The 19,645-nt window shown below is 41.6% G+C and overlaps 1 protein-coding gene across 4 annotated transcripts in view; it reads right to left on the reverse strand.

The window, feature by feature from the left end:
- Positions 1-7,112: 7,112 nt before the first annotated feature.
- The window catches only part of Arglu1 (arginine and glutamate rich 1), a 30,003-nt gene continuing 17,470 nt past the window's right edge, over positions 7,113-19,645 (reverse strand). For 2 of the 4 annotated variants that reach the window (XM_042696972.1, XM_042696974.1), the window contains 3 exons: positions 17,588-17,813; positions 15,220-15,303; positions 7,113-7,960 (listed from right to left, as the gene is read on the reverse strand). In XM_042696972.1, coding sequence (XP_042552906.1) covers positions 7,796-7,960; positions 15,220-15,303; positions 17,588-17,813 — 475 coding nt within the window. In that variant the 3' untranslated portion in view covers positions 7,113-7,795. Of the gene's footprint in view, positions 7,961-15,219; positions 17,814-19,645 lie in introns of those variants that run through there. The other 2 variants (XR_006150201.1, XM_042696973.1) reach the window with 2 other exon arrangements.

The following is a 19,645-nucleotide window of genomic DNA, read 5'->3' on the forward strand; positions in this document are numbered from 1 at the left end:
ACGCGGAGCCCCGCCCCGTGGCGCGCAGCCCATTGGCCCGCCGCGAGGGAGCCGCGTGCCCATTGGCCGGCCGGCCCGTCCGTTCGCCGCCCCGCCCCACACGGGTGTCGCCAGGCGGGGCGCCGGTGACAGGTGAGCCCCGCCCCCCGCCCCGAGCGCCGCGCCGCGCCGCGCCGCCTGCGGCAGGCGAGGAGTGGACCCGCGTGGACCCCGCGCGCCCCGGCGAGGTGCGGACACTGAGACGGAGTCGGCCGGGGCCGAGACGGGGCCGCCCTGGGCACGCCTGGCGGCCGGCCCGACCAGCTCGCCGCGCCCCGGCGGCGCGCCTTCTTCGCCGGACCAGAGTCCTAAGTTCCAGACCACCGAAGGGACGCCGCGGCGCGCACTGGCATCCTCGGGTCTTGGAAGGAAGCTTCCATGAGGGAGGGGGAACACCCACCCCACACTCCACCCCCCTCCCCTACACATCCCGCCCCTACACCCCCCATCCCACCGCTACACACCCCATTCCGCTCCTACAAACCCCCACCCCACCCCTAAGCCCCCCACCCCGCCCCTACACCCCCCACCCCACCGCTACACACCCCACCCCACCCCTACACACCCACCTCACCCCTACACACCCCCACCCCTACACACCCCCACCTCACCCCTACACACCCCCACCCTGCCCCTACACCCCCACCCCACTCCTACACACCCCCACCCCGCCCCTACACACCCACCCCACCCCTACACCCGCACCCCACTCCTACACACCCCCACCCCGCGCCTACACACCCCACCCCGCCCCTACACACTCCCACCCCACCCCTACACACCCCACCCCACCCCTACACACCCCATCCCACCCCTACACACCCCATCCCACCCCTACACACCTCACCCCTACACCCCCCCACCCCACCCCTTACACACCCCACCCCGCCCCTACACACCCCCACCCCGCCCCTACACACCCCCACCCCGCGCCTACACACCCCACCCCACCCCTACACACCTCACCCCTACACCCCCCACCCCACCCCTTACACACCCCACCCCGCCCCTACACACCCCATCCCACCCCTACACACCCCCACCCCGCCCCTACACACCCCCACCCCGCGCCTACACACCCCACCCCACCCCTCCACACCGCACCCCACCCCTCCACACCTCACCCCTCCACACCTCACCCCTACACACCCCCACCCCTCCCCTACACACCCCCACCCCTACACACCCACCCCGCCCCTACACACCCCCACCCCACCCCTACACACCCCACCCCCTCCACACCCCCACTCTGCCTCTACACACCCCCCACCCCTACACACCCCACCCCCTCCACACCCCCACCCCGCCCCTACACACCCCACCCCGCCCCTACACACCCCACCCCCTCCACACCCCCACCCCGCCTCTACACACCCCACCCCCTCCACACCCCCACCCCACCCCTACACACCCCACCCCCTCCACACCCCCACCCCGCCTCTACACACCCCCACCCCACCCCTACACACCCCACCCCCTCCACACCCCCACCCCGCCTCTACACACCCCACCCCCTCCACACCCCCACCCCGCCCCTACACATCCCACCCCTCCACACCGCCCATCCCGCCCCTACACACCCCCCACCCCTACACACCCCCATCCCGCTCCTACACATGCCGCCCCTCCCCACTCCTACACATCCCCACTCCACCCCTCCCCACCCAACACCTACATATCCCCCACTACACCCCTACATACCCTGCACCCCACCCCCCTCCCCTACACACTCCACCCATACACACCCCGCACCTACATACCCCACTCCCACCCCCATCCTACACACCACACCCCTCCCTTCCACACCCCACCCCCCGCCCTACACACCCCACCCCCAAGCAGCCAGTGCTGTCCCCTCCCCCCACCCTCCCCCACCCCCCGCCCCCTGCCCCCCGTGGTCCCCTTGCAGACCCAGAGCGTGTCCTCCTCCGTCCTCGTAGGGCACAGGGTCAACTGCGGCTCCACCCAGGTCAAGGGCTGAGGGTCATGGGGACCGGCTGGCGGGCGCCCCTTCCCCGCGGGCGCCCCGGCCGCGCCCTCCCCCCCCCTCAGCAGCCGAGGTGGACGCGGGGCGGACGCTGGGGCTCCAGCTGGGGCCGGGGACGGCGGCCGGTCCTAGGAGGTCCTCGGCTGTGGGAGGCGCCGGCTCCTTGCCGGGGATCCGGGGATCCGCGGGCCCACAGCGCCCACTGGCGGCACGCCGGCCCCGCGCCCGGAACGTGCACCTGCGGCGGCTGCCGTTTGCTGGGACCGCACGGCGCTGCTCCCCGGACAGCATGCTCCCTGGACAGCGCGCGGCCCCGACGTGCGCGGACAGGACAGGAGCCGGTCCAAGCGCAAGGCCGGGCGTCTGCGGACGGGAACCAGACGGCGCTCCCGCAAATGCGTCTGGACACCCGTAAACCAGAGCGTGCGCCGGGCGCCGGGGCGTGAAGTTGGCGGGGCGAGACCGAACCCCCTCGGGTGGAGAGGGCCGGAGCTCTCCCGAGGTTCCCAGTCGAGTCCTCGGGTCCCCGCAGCGGGAGGAAGTGGCTGAAGTCCCGCTCGGCGGACGCTCCCAGCGCCCCGCAGGTGCCATCTGAACCCCGCCCGAGAGCCGACTGGACTTTTTAATGTTTAAAGCTTTAGCGATCTGATCTCACAGCTCCGCATGGCTCACGGGGCCTTGGGAACCTACACGCTGTGACCCCGGTGCCCTTACATCCGCTCTGAACAAAAGGCAGGAAAGGCAGGACATTTGCATTGTCTGAAAATAGCCCAGCTTCCAAAAATACCGTTTTCAGTAAACCAGATATCCCGATGTCTATCGCACGTAAAATGTCTCAACTTGGGGAAAATGTGTCTGTACATTTAATAATTGCCTCCCTTTAAAAAGAAAGTGTGCATTAAAAAAAAAAAAAAACAGATTCCCTGTTTTCTCATGTATGTAGGCACACATCACTTTCAGGAGTTAGGTTGGCTGTAGATGCTTAAGTGGAAAGTACCAGCGACTATAAACAAGATGAGAAAAGTCTGCTCTTGTTCATTCCAGTCATTTGGGGAATTCAAGCATCTTAAGCCACTCCTATTGTTTATCTGGCCAGGCAAAAATGTCCCAGGAGCATTATAGAAGACCTACAAGTACTAAACCATCACAAACCAGGACCAAACCACAACAGGCAAATAGCTCTTTGTATTTGCACTTCACTTTACAATTTTTGGTCATGCTCAACAATCAGTCGTTTTACCAGGACACACTTAACTTCATTCCGAAGAGATTTTTATTTCAGTAGTCCTGGGGAAGTTATTTCACTGTAATCTAGATGTAAGGAAATTTTTAAGTCAAAAGATACAGAAGATATACTTAATATAAAATTGAGATTAAGTTTTAAGACAGCAAATGAAGCTGGATAATTCGTTTCTTTAAAAGGGAAATTCCTGCCAAACAAGATGCACTTTAAAAATCATATTCCTATTCTTTTGAATTCCCAAGCATATTTTGTCTTACAGATTTCTTATATATTCCTAGTACCTACACCATCAATTCTGGGAGATACTACAAAACGTATAACATAATTTCAGTAAAAACAGCTTACCTAAATGTAGCATAGCCAAAAAAGTACTTGATATATGCTGATTGTTGTAGAATGTTGTTTGTAAGCTACTAAAATTGTTTCCTGACAGTTTTAGAACTCTTCAGAAGGTTATCTTACACAACTAACCAAAAGGGAAGATCTTTCTCAACAAGGCTAGAGTAAAATCCTTTCTTGAAAGGATCCCTCCCCATCTACGTTTCTGAACCTAATTGTATATAATGAAGCATCTTCAGAACCTACTATATCAGACAGGGTAAGTTATTGCATCAAGCTTGCTCCAGGTTGGGCCATTCTTCCATCTAGGTACAGAAGCAAAAAGAATACCCTGTATTCCAATAGAGGCCACCTAAGTCTCTAGGTGCAGCCCACTAAAAATAAATAGCATTACTAAGAAAGAACCACATACCTGAAGGAATACAGGAATGGTTCCAACTAGCTTGGGTATCTGGGGGGAAAAAAACACCTCATTTTTTTATTTGCAAACTGATAGCAGCAGGTAAGAGCTGGCAATGCAGTTTCTATCACTTTTTATACTTCAACTTCTCTACTCAGGATTCCCACTTGATGGATGGACTTATTGGCATTCTAGTTGTAATCAATATACAAGGGAAATCACTGAGGCTGGCCCTAAGTGGAATGAATCCCTATTTTGCCCATGAAGCCTCTACACTCCTTCCTCTCCAACACTTAGAACCAGTACAATTACATACTCTAGCTGGCATTAATCCACAGTAAACACCTAAGAACCACCCAAATATATACAATGAATAAATGCACTTAAATTCAAGTAATCCTACTGACATCCAGTAAACAAAGTATGTACTAATCTTTGAAATATATGGACACCAAACTCACTTAAGCTGTGGTCACTTCACTAATTTCAGAGTAAAAAAACAGTTGCCGTATCTTCTGATCAACCACTAGCTTAGGAAAAAACACTACTTTAAAAGTAACATCCAATAAAGTGTCATTCTTAGTGATTTAAGAATAAAAGGGCTTATTAAAAGGACCTATCAATGATTTGCAGGACATTCTTACCTCTGTAAAAGCAACTATTCTTATTTATCAGTTTCAAGGAACTATTGTGGGGGGAAATGATGCAGGCACCATAAATTTAGTTCTCTGAACTCCCTAGCATTTCCTAGCTCCATTTATGCATGTAACTATAAATAATATACAGGCAATATAACCTAACCATCAAACAATGCAATCAATTACCAAAGAGGGCATAATGTAGTATCAAATGTGAATACTCTACATTATTGAATTTTATTTTCATGGACAACTGAATCCCAAATAGAACTATACAAGAGCAATTACAATACAACAAAAGGACTGGAGGCAATACTCATGGCACAGTGCTGACTAGCCTGGCCTCAGCATTTCTCATGGCAAAGGAAGGGAGGGGGAAGGGAGGGATTGTAGATAGATGGGTAGACAGACAGATAAAAGCAATGTATCTTGGTGTAATGCCACAGAAAATGGAGAGGACTGAAAGCCAGAAGCTGAAAGCTAACACTAAGTTTAGAGAAAGAAAACTTAAAGGAGGAGGCAACAATGCTCAATAGGAAATGGACTCATTACCTTGCTCATGTAACTGTAACCTCTCTGTACAGCATTTTTACAATAAAAAACATACAAAAAAACTTAAGTTAAATGACAAGCAGAGTCCTTCCTTTATACAAAATGAATTCACATAAACAGGACAAACTGGTCAGGATTCTATGCTGACTGTACTTTGGGAAAATGCACCAGAAACAATGAAGGCAGCATGGCTTTGGAACAATGAAGGGGGGAATACTAAAAGGAAGAGCCCAGAGAGCTGCGTATGACCAGCAGGGGTAGAGGACCAGGTCATCATGGAGGAGTCCCAGTCGGCCTTGCTACATATTAAGGAAAAGTGAACTAGAAGTGAACTAGTTCAACTACTAAACCCCTTTCCCTATTTGAAACATTAAAGAGTCCTGACACCAAGCTAATTGAAAGGCTTAGTTTATACAATGGATGATTCTGTAAATTCCACAATATAAATGGCAATTAACTACATTATCTTCAATAGGTCATAAAAATAAACAGTCATTTGTTAGTTTTATGTTGCATCAAGAATACCCTAAGAAAACAAATTGCAAATGAAAGCATATTTAAAAATTAGGGAACATGAACTACTGTTAGGGAGAAAAGTTTTAACTTTTATGATATGTACACAAAGGCAGTGGAAACAAAGTGAAAAAAACAATCTACAACATTGTTGCAGCACAGAAGAGACTGGGAGTGTACTAACAATTCCATCCATCCCTGTGGCATGGCATCCCTGTGGCGTGGCACCTGGCACAGGAACCACATGGTCTCTGTGGAGTCCCCCAACAGCAAGCAGATAGTGCAGTATATCATCAAACAACTCACCATGACCAGACACATGTGAGTAAAATTTAAAAAAAAAAAAAAAAACAGAAGGCTTACATAAGCCAATTTCAAGCCCAGGCTACCTTTTTAGATACAATGTTTAGAACACTAGCATAGCAAAAGCAATTTTTAAGTAAATATGAATACACAGCTTAAGAACAATAAATCTGCATCCAAACAAAAGTTGCATTAAAAAAGTATAAGAATGATGAATACTTACAGCTAGCCAATATATAAATGATTCATAACCAATCTTATTCTCCAGGGAAATAAATTTGATTAGATTAAGAGGTATCTCATTTATGATAAAGTTCTCACTACAGTTCATGCCTATTTAAAATCCTATCTTGAAAGATACTAAAACTGATTTTATTGTTCCTCACCACACCGAAGAGCTCAAAACAAAAGCAGTAAACAGTTTTCTTGGCATGCACACACAAAATAATCCACCATTTAGTCATCTCATTCACTTTAGGTTTCCAGTCTTAAAGGACTTCCAAAGTATTTGGGAACGTTTTCTCTGACATGTTTATGAACCACATGTAGCATTTTTATAACTGTATCATTGTCTTAAACATTTTAATACTAGCAGTCTTGTAAGGATGAGGCAGATCTTAGTGTATAAAATGGTAAAGTCATCTGTAAGATTTCACATGCATAAAAAGATATGATTTTTAAATGGTTTGGTCCTCCAAATAAACATGCAAGGATAACTTGACTGCTTTAGCCTTCTAGAACATACAAAAGCTAAATTCTTTCTGATGGCCCCTTTGAAAAGTGATCTAATACTCCATAATCTTTAAGTGAATTTTTCAGTCTAAGTATAATTTGTGGTGATAACTTATTCCTAAAAGAGGCACAAGCTCAAAGAGTCTTAAAGGAAACACTCGAAGTAATTATTCTATCTTCATAAAGTAGGTTATTTGTAAAAATAGCCATTAAATATCAACTTGTTAAGTATATTCAATGTATACCTAGACCCTAAAAGTATAAACAAGAATACAGTTTAATTCTAAGGCTTCTAATTGACCATCAAAAAGGAAACCACCCGCTTTTATGACTTAACAGAACTTAAAAAAAAATTGCTTAAACATATGAATTTAAGACTTTACTTTATTCAGCAAAATCATTTATTTACACAATGGGGAATGCTGGTTTGATTTTGTCAGTGAAGTAAACACAAGCTGAACAGAGACAATACTGACTGTCCACACGTATTCTGGTTACCAGAGCTGTCCAACTGTTTCCTTACCTGCATCAGGATCGTCAAGGGCGTCAGCATCACAAGGACACTGGCTTAACAATGCACTGCACAATTTACACCCTGGGATTTCCAATGCAATCACCAACTTTTCCTTTTTTTTTTTTTATAAATGTATAAAAAAACAAAAAGTCAGCAAAACCAGCATTATTGATGGAATAAACAGAGTATAACTCTGAAGTCAGTGGCCAGTAAAAACCTTATCAGACCATTTTATAGTTAACAAAGTGATCTGCTCTTTTTCAGACCACCAATGCAGAACCCAAACAAGTGAAAAATATAGCACTGTTTACAAGACAGCAATGATCTGATAAGGATTTGACTCATCAAAGCTCAGGGTGAAGGAGGGAGGGATAAAAGGGATTGCAGGGCATAGCCCCTATTAGAACAAGCTAACTTTTCAGATTTTCCAAATTAAAAAAAGAAAAAAAAGAAAAGAAAAAAAAAAACACTTCAACATGAAGCTACAATACAAAGTTTTTCTGGTTTTCTTTGTAAAAAGTTCAGAGTCTGTCATTCAGTCCTGGGTTTTTAACGAGAAGGACAGTTTAGGCCTGGACTTCCCCTTGCCCAGGATAATTTTTTGTTCTTCTTTTTGTTGTCGTTGCCGTTCTTGTTCTAGTTTCATCCTTTCCTCATGAATCTTTCTTTGTTCTTCAACAATTCTTAATTGTTCTTCAGCCTGCAAGTTAAAATAAAAATTTGTAAATTTTTATGATTTCCTTACCTTCACTTATATGTAAGGTGACAACTGATAATCAATACTATACAACCAGCAGATTTCTGAAGTTCAGCTAAACTTACCTAGTTTTCATCGCCAGACAGTAAATAGTAGAAGAACAAAAAAGAACTGTACTTCTGTATTTTTTTTTTTTGGCTTGACCTGGAGCTTGAACTCAAGAGCCTAGGTGCTGTGCCAGACAGAGCCTCCTTGTGTTCAAGGCTAGTGCTCTACCACTTGAAACACAGTGCCATTTCTGGCTTTTTCTATTTTGTTTTTTGTTTGTTTGTTTTTGTTTTTTGTCAGTCATGATCGGCTTGAATTCTGGGCCTGGGTGCTGTCCCTCAGCTCTTCAGCTCAAGGCTAGTGCTCTACCACTTGAGCCACAGCACCACTTCTGGTTTTCTGGAGGTTTATTGGAGAGAACAGTCTCAAAGATTTTCCTGCCTGGGCTGGCTTTGAACCCTGATCCTCAGATCTGAATCTCCTGAGTAGCTAGGATTACAGGTATGAACCACGGGCGCCGGCTCTGAGTCATTTTATTGGCCATTAAGTCTGAGGGACTTTCATGCCCTGGCTGCCTTAAAACACAATCCTCAAATGCCAGCTCTTTGAGTAGCTTAGCTAGGATTATAGGTGTGAGCCACCAGCACCCAGCTCTGCACTTCATTTTTTTACTTAATTAAAAAAAAAAAGTTCTTTAACCTGCCCATGTAATTGTAACCCCTCTGTACAGTGTGTTCTCAAAAAATAAAAAATAAAGTTCTTTTTAAATCCCTTCACTCTCAAGTAACCAACTGCCTTCTTGTTTCCTCACTTTACCAAGATTCATTCAAGCCATTTTGTTGTATCATGCCTCCCCAAAGTCATCAACTAGATAGTTCTGGACATCCTGTCTAGAGATAGTGAGGAGCAGACAGGTACAGTGTAGAGCTCTCACAACTACTTCTCAATCCCAAAAGTGAGTGGTGTAATTTATTACTGAGAAAGCAGGTTGTAACCTCGAAATGTTCAGTTATCTACCCTCAATCTACAACATTCACTTTTTTTTTTTTGTCGGTGGTAGGGTTTGAACTCTGGGCTGGGGCGCTGTCCTGGCGCTCTTCAGCTCAAGGCAAGCTTGAGCTACAGCGCCTCTTCCAGTTTTCTAGTGGTTTACTGGAGCTAAGAGTCTCACAGACTTTCTTGCCTGGATGGCTTTGAACTATGATCCTCAGATTTCAGCCTCTTGAGTAGCTAGGATTACAGGCGTGAGCCACCAGCACTTGGCTAACATTCACTCTTATCTTCTGAGCTGTTTTCCTTCCTAGCCAAAGTAAAAGCTCATTTATTTATTTATATTTTTAATTAATATTTTTAAGGATTCTGCTATAGTCCAGGCTGACCAACACCACAATTTCCCTACATCAACCAGCTGGGATTATAAGCACATTACACCATGCCTGGCCCAGTAAAATTTTAAGTCATTGCTTCGACTTCCATTATTCTACTGGAACTACTAAACCCATTTCAAATTACCATTATCTTCTTTAGATTTTCACTAATAACTAAAACAAAATGACTTATCTGAGCCAAGCCTGTTGGTACAGGCTTGTAATCCTGGCACTTGGGTAGAAGCAAAAAAAGATGATTAATTTGAGGTCAGCTACAAAGAGTTCAAGATAAGCCTGAACTAAACACTGAGACCCTATCTTGAAAACAATATAAAATGTTCTTAAAACCCTTCTTGTTATCTCTACGTGATCTACTTTATAGGTTTAATAAATCATCCCGTGTATAGGATAAGAGTTTAAGTGTATATAACTGAGTAGAGATCTTTTTGTATATGTACCAAGGATAAAGCACATTAAAGCACTGAGGCTTGGAAAGTAAAGGGACTACACCTCAACCTATAGGCAAGTTCTATGCTGACCCTGTCATACTGACAGAAATGTGACACCACATGCTATCTTAATAAATAATATTTTGACCTATCAAAATTTCATGTGTACAACATTTTTATCAAACAAATTTAGTGTCTGGAATTTCTTATTAACATACTTGTACACAAGAAAATCCATGTTTCTAAGGCAGGGTGCTAGTGGCTCATACCTGCAATCCTAGGATCAATGTTTGAAGCCAGCCCAGGCAAACAAACCTCAGAGATTCTTATCTCTCATCAACCAGCAAAAAGCTGGAATTGGGGAATAGTTCAACAATTAAGAACACTAGCCTCGAGTGAAAAAGCCAGCCCTACTATTGGCATGCACTCAAGCATGCACATACTTCTCCATTCATTAATTGTAAAAAGATTACTAAATATAAAACAGAACACTGCACAGCTGTTTAAAAAAAAAGGAAGCATCCAGAGGTGAGGAAAGGCTCTAAAGTATGTCAAGTAAAATGATACAGTAGTAAACAGCAAAGTAACAACTATCAAGTAGAATGTATTGTTTTTGCAGTCAGGGGAGAATAAAAACTATTACATGTTTAGATCTTCCTAAAGATGCAGTTCAGGAACTTTTGAAAAACACAAATGTAATTGAGTATGCCTTTTAGAGGTAGGGATGGGGAGTAGATTAGAAAAGGCAGAGGGACTTTACCTTCTTAAGAAAAACTGAACCACATCAGATGACAAAAGGTTAAATTTTGGCCAGCTGCCAGAGGCTTAGGTCGATAACCCTAGTTACTCAGTTGTCTGAGGTATGAGAACCTCAGTTAAAAGCCAGGCCAAGCAGAAAAGTCCCTTAGATTCACTTCCAGTGAACAATAACAACACAAAGCCAGAAATAGAGCTGTAGCTTAAGTGATATAGTACCAACCTTGAGCAAAGAAGCTCAGGAACTATCCCCATGTGAGTTCATGCCCCAGAAACCGCCTCACTTCATTCATATACACACACTTAAACTTTAAAGCAAATCAAACTTAATAAAGTGAAAATAGTAATTATGCTGCATTTAGATAGTAAATAAATTTCATTTTAAGTCACTAAGATTTAATTATGGTATGTACAGAGGATTGGTCTAAGTTTATTGGAACTGTACAGTAACAGGGTTAGACTATAATGCCAAAAATATATGACAATCAGAAGTACTCAATAAAGCAGCAATTTAAACAATTAAACTGAGCAGGCAAATAACCTGGCTTGAACAGTGTTTGAATTTCATTCTATTATAGCTTTCTATTCATTTGACAGATAAAACTCTTCCAACACAAACCCAAAGTCCTTTTTCATTTTAATGACCCTCTAGTGATGAAAAAATTGGTTTCCTGTCCATCCATCTAGAAGTCTGTTCTAATTCTATACCTCCTTACTAAGTGCTAGCTTCTAACTGACTTCCTCTGTCCTCACTGACACTGCTTGCCAAAAAATATCCAGTTTTTCCCCCTCTTGTTTCATGTTTATCAAGAAAACACTATTTACACAAGGGCTAGGGAACACTAAGCTCACCCACAGGATGATATGGTGACACTGTAGACACCAAATACTATAACACCCTCACAAACACTAAACCATTAGGGCAAGTCCTTCGTCCTTGAGGCCTAGGATGGTTCATCCTCTTATCTAGGACTGTGGACAGAAAGAATACAGGAAAGCTCCTAGTTTCCTGTCCCACCTCCTTTCACCCACAGCTTACTGGTGGCTTTACTCCTTTCATCCCAATTCATTTTATGTCCTCTCCAGTTATCTTTATAACTTCACATCATTTTCTAACTTCAGCCTTAGACAATTTTATCTCCTGAGATCCCTAAAGTGAAGACAACTGCTTTAGAGGAAAACAACTGAGTTAGGTTTGGGATAGGGTAAGTGAAAATCACGCAGAACTGCAGACATTGCTGTATTACTGTCATTTTCATGTCATATATTTCATATTGTAAAATCCCACACCAAAAACCTGTACTATCTGGATGTAGCTTTTTCAGTTTTCTATACCCTAATTGCTATCTTCCTTGGAGTCCATTTTTTGGGAGTCTTGGTCATTCATTCCTTTTTGCATACTGAAATTTCCCTCACAGGCCTGTGAAACAGTGCTCCTGATTAATCTTCTCGTATTACAAGACATTCCCCTCATGGCTGCCTCTTCCTCTATATACCTTTCACCACCCACTAAGTGTATCAATTCTCTTTCTGAGAATGTGTAATAATTACCATCTTCTGATTCTTTTTTCCAATTTTTGGTCTCTAAGCCACTCTATGTCAATTGTATGTCTAAGCCATACAATGTCAATATACACACCAATGTCTAAAAATTACTTGTTAATTTGTTGCCTCAACTAATTAGCATAAAGCTGTAAATAAGGATTATTTTTTAATATACATGGAACAAGTCTTTCATACTTATATTACTTACCTAATGTTTCTCTACCATCTCAAGCTAAATTAAAATATTTGACATTTACATTTGGTGTAATCGAGGCTTCAAATTTGCTAGGCAGGTACCCTACCACTTAAGCTACAAACACAGTTCAATTACCAACTTTTTTCTTGTTTTTTGTACTAGTACTAGGGATTGAACTCAAGGGCCTGGAGTTCTTGTTTTTGTACTCAAGGCCAGCACTCTTACCACTGAGATATTTCTCTCCTTCTAGCTTTCTACTGCTTATTGCAGGCTGGATGGTGATCTCCTCAGATCTCAGCCTTAGTAGGTAACAGGCTTGAGCCACAAGCACCCAGTTTCAATTGCCACCTTTTAGACATTTTTCTCTCAACCACTTAGTATACAGTGTAACATAGCACAATGAACTTGGCCAGGATAAGAGGGAAAATACTTCAACAATCTGTAAATCTATAATTTATAAATTTGTATGCATTTTACAACCTCAAACAAATGTCCATTTAGTCAAAAACTATCCTTACACTAACCAGCATGTTGTTTATAACATGCCTGTCCATCTACTTTTAGATTAAGTGTTGACATACTGAGTGGGTTTTGTTCTTCCCTGTTTTACCACTGCTTTCACCAGTAGCTCATTCTTCCTGAACAACCCAGAAAGATTTCACTTTGCACCAGTATCTATCACGTTTTTGACAAGTCCAACATCCCATTTTAAAAAAGTACAATTGACATGCATTTCAAAAACCTAGAATTCAGGGATATTGTAAGAGAAAACTAAGAGGCTTCAGAAAAATCTTAGGTGCTACTTTAAATAAAGGAAATTAAAGCTCTCCATTATATTCACAATAACTATTCAGGTTATGGGAAGATAGCTGTGTGTTACCATACAAACTCAAGAACCAGAAACCAACCTGCCAAAATCCCACTTGAAGCCTCACTTCGACTTTTTATCTGATTTTATAAGGCTCAAGTTCAGTAAGACTGGCTTACTTGTGGATTGTATTACATGTAGTTTTGGCCAAGCATGATAAAAAAGTAATTTAAAATAATTTCCAATCCCTCACAAATCAGTTGTTTTCTGTTCAGTGCTTCTCTGCCCTGCATCTGGTAGATGTGTGCCTTCCAAAGAACAAACAGCACCCAGAGGAGAGCAAAGTTAGTATGCTTAACTGAGGCTATACAGTAAAAATTTTACATTTGTTCAAACCCAGCATGATGCTGGAGAAAGCTGGACAGTGATATGGGAATAACAGATCAGGCATTTGCAGTACTTGAACTCTATACATCTCAAGTGTTCACTTTTCCTCCCCAATGACATACCTAGAGATACCAAACCAAGGAGTCTAGTGTATGTGTACCCATTGAGTTTTTTTTGTTCTTTTATGGAAAGATAAACCATGTTTTTTTTTTCTTTTGGTAGTACTGACGTTTGAATTCAGGGCAGAGATGTTTACCAACAATTCTCTGTAATATGCTAAGTTACCTATGCAATCTCCAGTATATCTTTTATGAACGCACAGTATCTTTTTGAAGAACACAATCTAGAACCAATTTTCCTTCTTGTATTTTTAATGGGATCAACTGTTGATTAGAACTGAGACCTTTTCATGTGTATTTTTTACTACCATTTAAAAATAAAAAGCAAAAATATAAACAAACATAAATTTTAAAAAATAAACTTTGCACTCCCTTCTCTACCTGACGTGACTTAAGAAGGAATATCTTTTTGTCATTACATTCTACTTACTCAGACCAACTTTACAGATGTTTCTCTCAAACCAAGAGGCCTGTGTCTTTTAGTCCTTGGCCCTAAGTATGAGTAAACAGTCACACCACAGACATCCTTGGCAAAACTTACTTCTACCTCAGATTTATGCTCTTGTTTTGTACAAAAGAAGTTTTCATTTATAATGCCTATTTTCTTCTGTTTTGAAGCATCTCTCCAGTCTGTTCTTATGCTGTCTTCTTTACTGCAATTTTAAAACTGTTCTACGTCCTTTGTATCACTTTACCATATAATTCCTTAAGTCTGTGTTCCTATTTAAGAGTAGGACCATGGCATAGAATGTGACACTCGCTACTCTGGTACACTTGTTCAAGTGAGTTAAAAAACTTAATCGGTTGGGTAACATAACTAAGCAAGTAGTACAGCATGTAATACTGTTTTAATTCCAACTTCTTTTTTTGGGGGGGAGAGGGGGGGGTCTAGTCGTGGGGCCTGAACTCTGGGCCTGGGCACTGTCCCTCAGCTCTTCAGCTCAAGGCTAGCGCTCTACCACTTGAGCCACAGCGCCACTTCCACTTCCAGCTTTTTTCTTTTTGCTTATGTGGTGCTGAGGAATCAAACCCAGGGCCTTAAGCATGCAAGGCAAGTGCTCTACCACTGAGCCACCTTTCCAGGCCCTTAATTCCAACTTTTTACTGTTGTTGCTGATAAATTTGTAAGCACTGATGAAATGTTGAGTGATCAGGCACTTTTTTTTTTTTAATCAGTCATGGCACTATCCCTCAGCTCTTCAGCTCAAAGTGAGTGCTCTACCACTTGATCCACCTTGCCACTTCTGGTTTTCTGAGTAGTTTATTAGAGATAAGTGTCTTGCAGACTTTACTCCAGGGCTGGCTTTAACTGTGATCCTCAGATAGCAGCCTCCTGAGTAGGATTACAGGTGTAAGCCACTGGCGCCCGGCAGAAACCTGTTTTAAAACCACTGCAAATACTGAAGTTCTCTCCAGATCAGAGGTGGTCTGGCTAACTCTTCGTACCAGTTTCCAACTGAAAACCCTTAATAGGCAGGTAGCCCTAAGTATTTCTCCCTAAGTAAGTAAATGATAAAGCAGAAAAACAGTCCACAAAATACGGAATAAAAACAGGGCAAATGCAAATTCTTATCATTCCACACTCACCAGTTTGGCTTGTGCTTCTGCAATTTTTCGGTTATTCTCTTCTAGTATTCGTTCCAGCTCCTCACGCTTTGCCCGTTCTTCCTCCTAAAGGGGAGGACATGTTAAGATGTTAGAAAAACAAAATGTTTATTTTATTGATAAATATTTACTAATCTTCCTCTGAACTTTTGATCTGACTTAACAGGGTAGCTTTATAGCTACCTTCCATCTGACAAATGATAAACTGCGCAGTCACTAAAATTGGTTTCTAGCACTAAATTTAAATCATCCCTCCCAGTCCAACAGCAACCGACTAAACCCTCCCTAATGATAAGTTTCCTGGCCATTATTACTAATACTTTAATATCACACAAATCAACAAGGACAACTACAAAACTGGATAGTATTTACCAAATTAAAAAAAATAATATATAAAATATAAATAAAGTGAATATTTGTCTCACCAATTATGTATACCTACGTATTCTTTACCTATACTCCTTTAATCAGCATTAAAAGTTGAATATTTACTGTCTTGTCCAGTGTCCTGCAGAGTGTGCTCCTCGGCTGCCATACGCGCCAGCTTCCTCTTTAAAATGATTTGTACTGTTAGCTTGGCATACCTGCATCAGCAGCTCAACCATTTATAAAGAAACAACATACAAGGAAGGCTGAGCTGAGGAATGCAGATGTTTATGGTAAGAAGGAACAAAAAATGTAATTCATCATTCCTAAGGCAAACAATTAATAAGAAAAATACATTTACTGTTAGTGAAAAATACAAATGGTAATCCATACTTCATGGAACTAAGGGCTTCTTCCATGGGGCAAATGGACTTAACATTCAGATGTTGACAATTTCTAAAGGCAGCTTGTATTGTCATCTACAGTCTGAACTGAAATTCAGGAATCCAGGGGATGCACAGTCAGGAAATAAAATTCTGTCATCTCTTTTTTTCTTGGAGAATTTAATGAAATTTTATAATGCAAAACTATATGAAGATTGCTTGATGGTTTGGGCAGTGTTCGGATCACAGCATACAGAGTCAAATGATTTTAATATTTGGAAAGACTGTCAAGAGGATTGTGTCCGTGTAAAAACCAAAAATGTTAATATGAAACAAAAAGTAAATGAAGAGAAAAAAATCTTACTATGATTAATAACTCGCTACAAGATAGCACAGTTACTCCAAAAATATCTTCATTATTAAAAGCACTGATATAAAATATATAGATATATATTCAACTTTATAGTGTCTGTGAAATCAACTATAAATATAGGCATGTCTACCTAGTTAAAGTCAGGACAAGGGAAGATGCATTTTACAAGCGAAGTTTACTAGAAAGCAGAGATTTAGTACAATGTCAGCTTGTCCACAGGAATGTCAGGATGAGAAGTGACAATGAGCCATGTGCTGCTTTAAGTCAAACATTTTAGATAAAAGAAACAGAACTGCAGGACTTTCTATAGCCACACCAAGGATAATCACATTCATTACGCAAACTATGTTGATGGGCACTTAGTGCGGTCAGTAATTTGCCTTGAGTGTTTCAGTAACTTTCACCAAGTGATAGGATCCTGGAGTAATCAGTGCAAACAAGCCATAAAGCTTCAGTAGCAAATTACTGTCTCACAGAAAGACATTTTCAACTTCTGCTCCAGCTGCTGATAAAACAAATCATGTGTTTAGCTTGACTCCAGACAAGGACAACCTGTTCCTTCATAACTCTCTAGAGAAAAAAAGGAGTTGTTAGTAGACACTAAAAAAGTGGATGAATAATCTGGACATTTTTTCCTAAAAAAAGATTCTTTGAAACACATTAGGAAAATGGAGGGCCTTATGATCAGATTGCTAGAATTAGTCCACTGTGTCGGAGGATTTAGGGAGGGGTGAGAGATAAAAGAAGAAGAAAGAAGAGTGAGAAAACCTATTCATCAAAAGCAGGTGCTGTCACTCAATGTTTGGCCCTGTTCTTTTTCATCTGACTGCAGGCAAAAAGCCTCTCACAGTCTAGGTAAGAGTGACAAACAGTCATAGGTGGATTTGTTTGTAAACCTTTCCCCTTTACCACTCCCTGTCTCCCCCCACTCTCCCAAAAAATGTAAGTCCTGCAGCCATGGCAAAAGTTTCAAACACTTCTCAAATATGTAGGCCAGTTCCATTGAAATCGATGAGTTTCCTTAAGTTTTATAAAAAGTAACTTTTATGTATCAGTCAGCACTACTGAATAGGCTAAAAAATTAACTTTCTTTGCAGCAATGTAAGTTTAGATGAGAAAGGAATTAGATAGTCTGTATTCCATCTCTTTCTGAACTGAGCAAGAGGCACACCCAACACTGAAAGTTTTGCCATGGACTGTCTCTACTGTCCCAACGACCGAGCGTTACCTCTCTGGCTCTCTGTGCTGCTAGTTCAGCTTGTCTCTGTCGCTCGAGCTCTTCGAGCAACTGCTTTTCCATGATGCGCTTGGCTTCCTCCACCCTTCGGAGGACTTCTCGCTCAATCTCATCTTTCCGTTTTTCCAATTCTTCCTCTACCCTTTTCGCCACCAATTCTTCTACTCTTCTAGCTGTTTCTTCCTCGATGAGTTTTTCTTCTATTTCCTGCTGCCGGCTAGTAAACAAAGTAGAAACAACTTAGACATTTAAAAAAAAAAACCTTAAGGATAAAAACAAAACTAGGTATAAACTTTATCAAACCACTGAAGCAGATTTAAGGAAACTACTTATCAATGTGTTAATACAGAAAATCAAATAAATATGAACACTTTTCAATCACATTCTAAATATAGAAAATCTGGTATACACTAAGAACCTAATTAGTTTTCACTTAGAAACTATGAAACAAAAAAATCTATTATGTCATAAAGTTTATAATAAGGATAGTTTTAAAATCTATCAAATTTGCTGATCCATTCAGACTAAGGGTTTAGCTACCGAAAAGTCAAAGAAAATGTATTATGTCTTGGCAATTCAAATAGGCTGAATTCATTTCCCCAATTGTAAGAACAGAATAAATACAAATGTGAAGACTTAAGAGGGCTGATGTAATATAACTGCCACTGAAAATAGACAAGTTAGTTTGAACTTTGTATCTTCTACTGGCCTTTTCTTTTTACTGACTTTTAATTAAAACCTCCTCTAGAGATAAGAAAGTAGAACAGTGAAAATACATTTTATTATGAAAAAGTTCAATGAAGCATGTGACTATAGACTGAAATATCATTTATGTTATAAGCCCACTTTATCTGCTAAAAATAAATTTTTGTGCTGAAAATGCTGCTATTATCAAGGTATTTTCATGAAAATCTTGCAAGTTTTATCAGTGATACCCACTAGTCACATGTGTCTATAGTCTGAATTGAAGATCAATACGACAACAGGTACCCCCACTTCATTAGTTGTTGATGGTTACTTTGGATAAGCTGAGATTATATTAAAATTAATTCCATTTTTTTCCTTTAAATCACCTACAGAAAATTCTAAATTACCAAACATTGTTCATATATAGTATGCTGAGACAGTAATTTGTGCAGAATATATGAACTAGAGGCTCTGACACAGTACCCAACTCTAAAGACATCATTTATTAATACTTAAACATTTCCACAATTCAACAGATTAAAGAGTACCTGTAGCTTTTATCTTTTGCCAACTCATCTGACATAAATATGTATAAGACAGTCAATTTCTATGTGACCTTTTACTCCAAGCCATTTCCACTCAATTCTATAATTGGCATGAATTCCCCCACCCATGGGCTCTTTTACCTCCTATTCAGTGATACTATACTAATACCAACGGATCAACATTGAAATTCATTTTGATTTCTACAGCTTTCTTCCATCAAAGAGTAGGTAGGTAAGTACTAGAGAAAGTTGATTTTTCTCTCAAGGTCCTAGACATTTGGAACAATTGTGAGGATTGTTTCTTTAACATCTCCCTCCTGTAATTAAGTTATTTTTTTCAGGTGTTTGAAAGACTACTCTCCTTTCCCTTTTCAACCTCTAATCACTTACAGGATTTGGATTTCAGTAAGTTTTCTTTACCTCAGCAGTTTAGTGATAAAGTTTAATGAAGATATGAATTATAAGGAGCATCTATGGAAATTCAACAAATTTCTATGGGAATAAAGGACTGACAACTTTGGAATATGGATAGGTATTTGAGGAATAAGAATCCACCTTTGCATATGCCAACTTTTCATATTAATTCAAAATATACACTACACGTCAGCTGATTCCTATGAAGTCAATATATGTAAAGAAGCTTAAAAAACAAATAGGACACTGTAACCCTCAATGATCAGCATTAGGTGGAAAAGTGTACTTTATTCCTAAGAATAATGTAATTAAAATAATTCCAAATTAAATGTTCCACACAATGTAGACAATAAAAAAAATAGGGTAAGGTCCCATGTTTGCCAACAGTAGAAAAGTTCTCAAT

This window comes from Dipodomys spectabilis, unplaced genomic scaffold (assembly GCF_019054845.1).
Source record: "Dipodomys spectabilis isolate Male_0828 unplaced genomic scaffold, ASM1905484v1 ptg000215l, whole genome shotgun sequence".
Lineage (NCBI taxonomy): Eukaryota > Metazoa > Chordata > Mammalia > Rodentia > Heteromyidae > Dipodomys > Dipodomys spectabilis.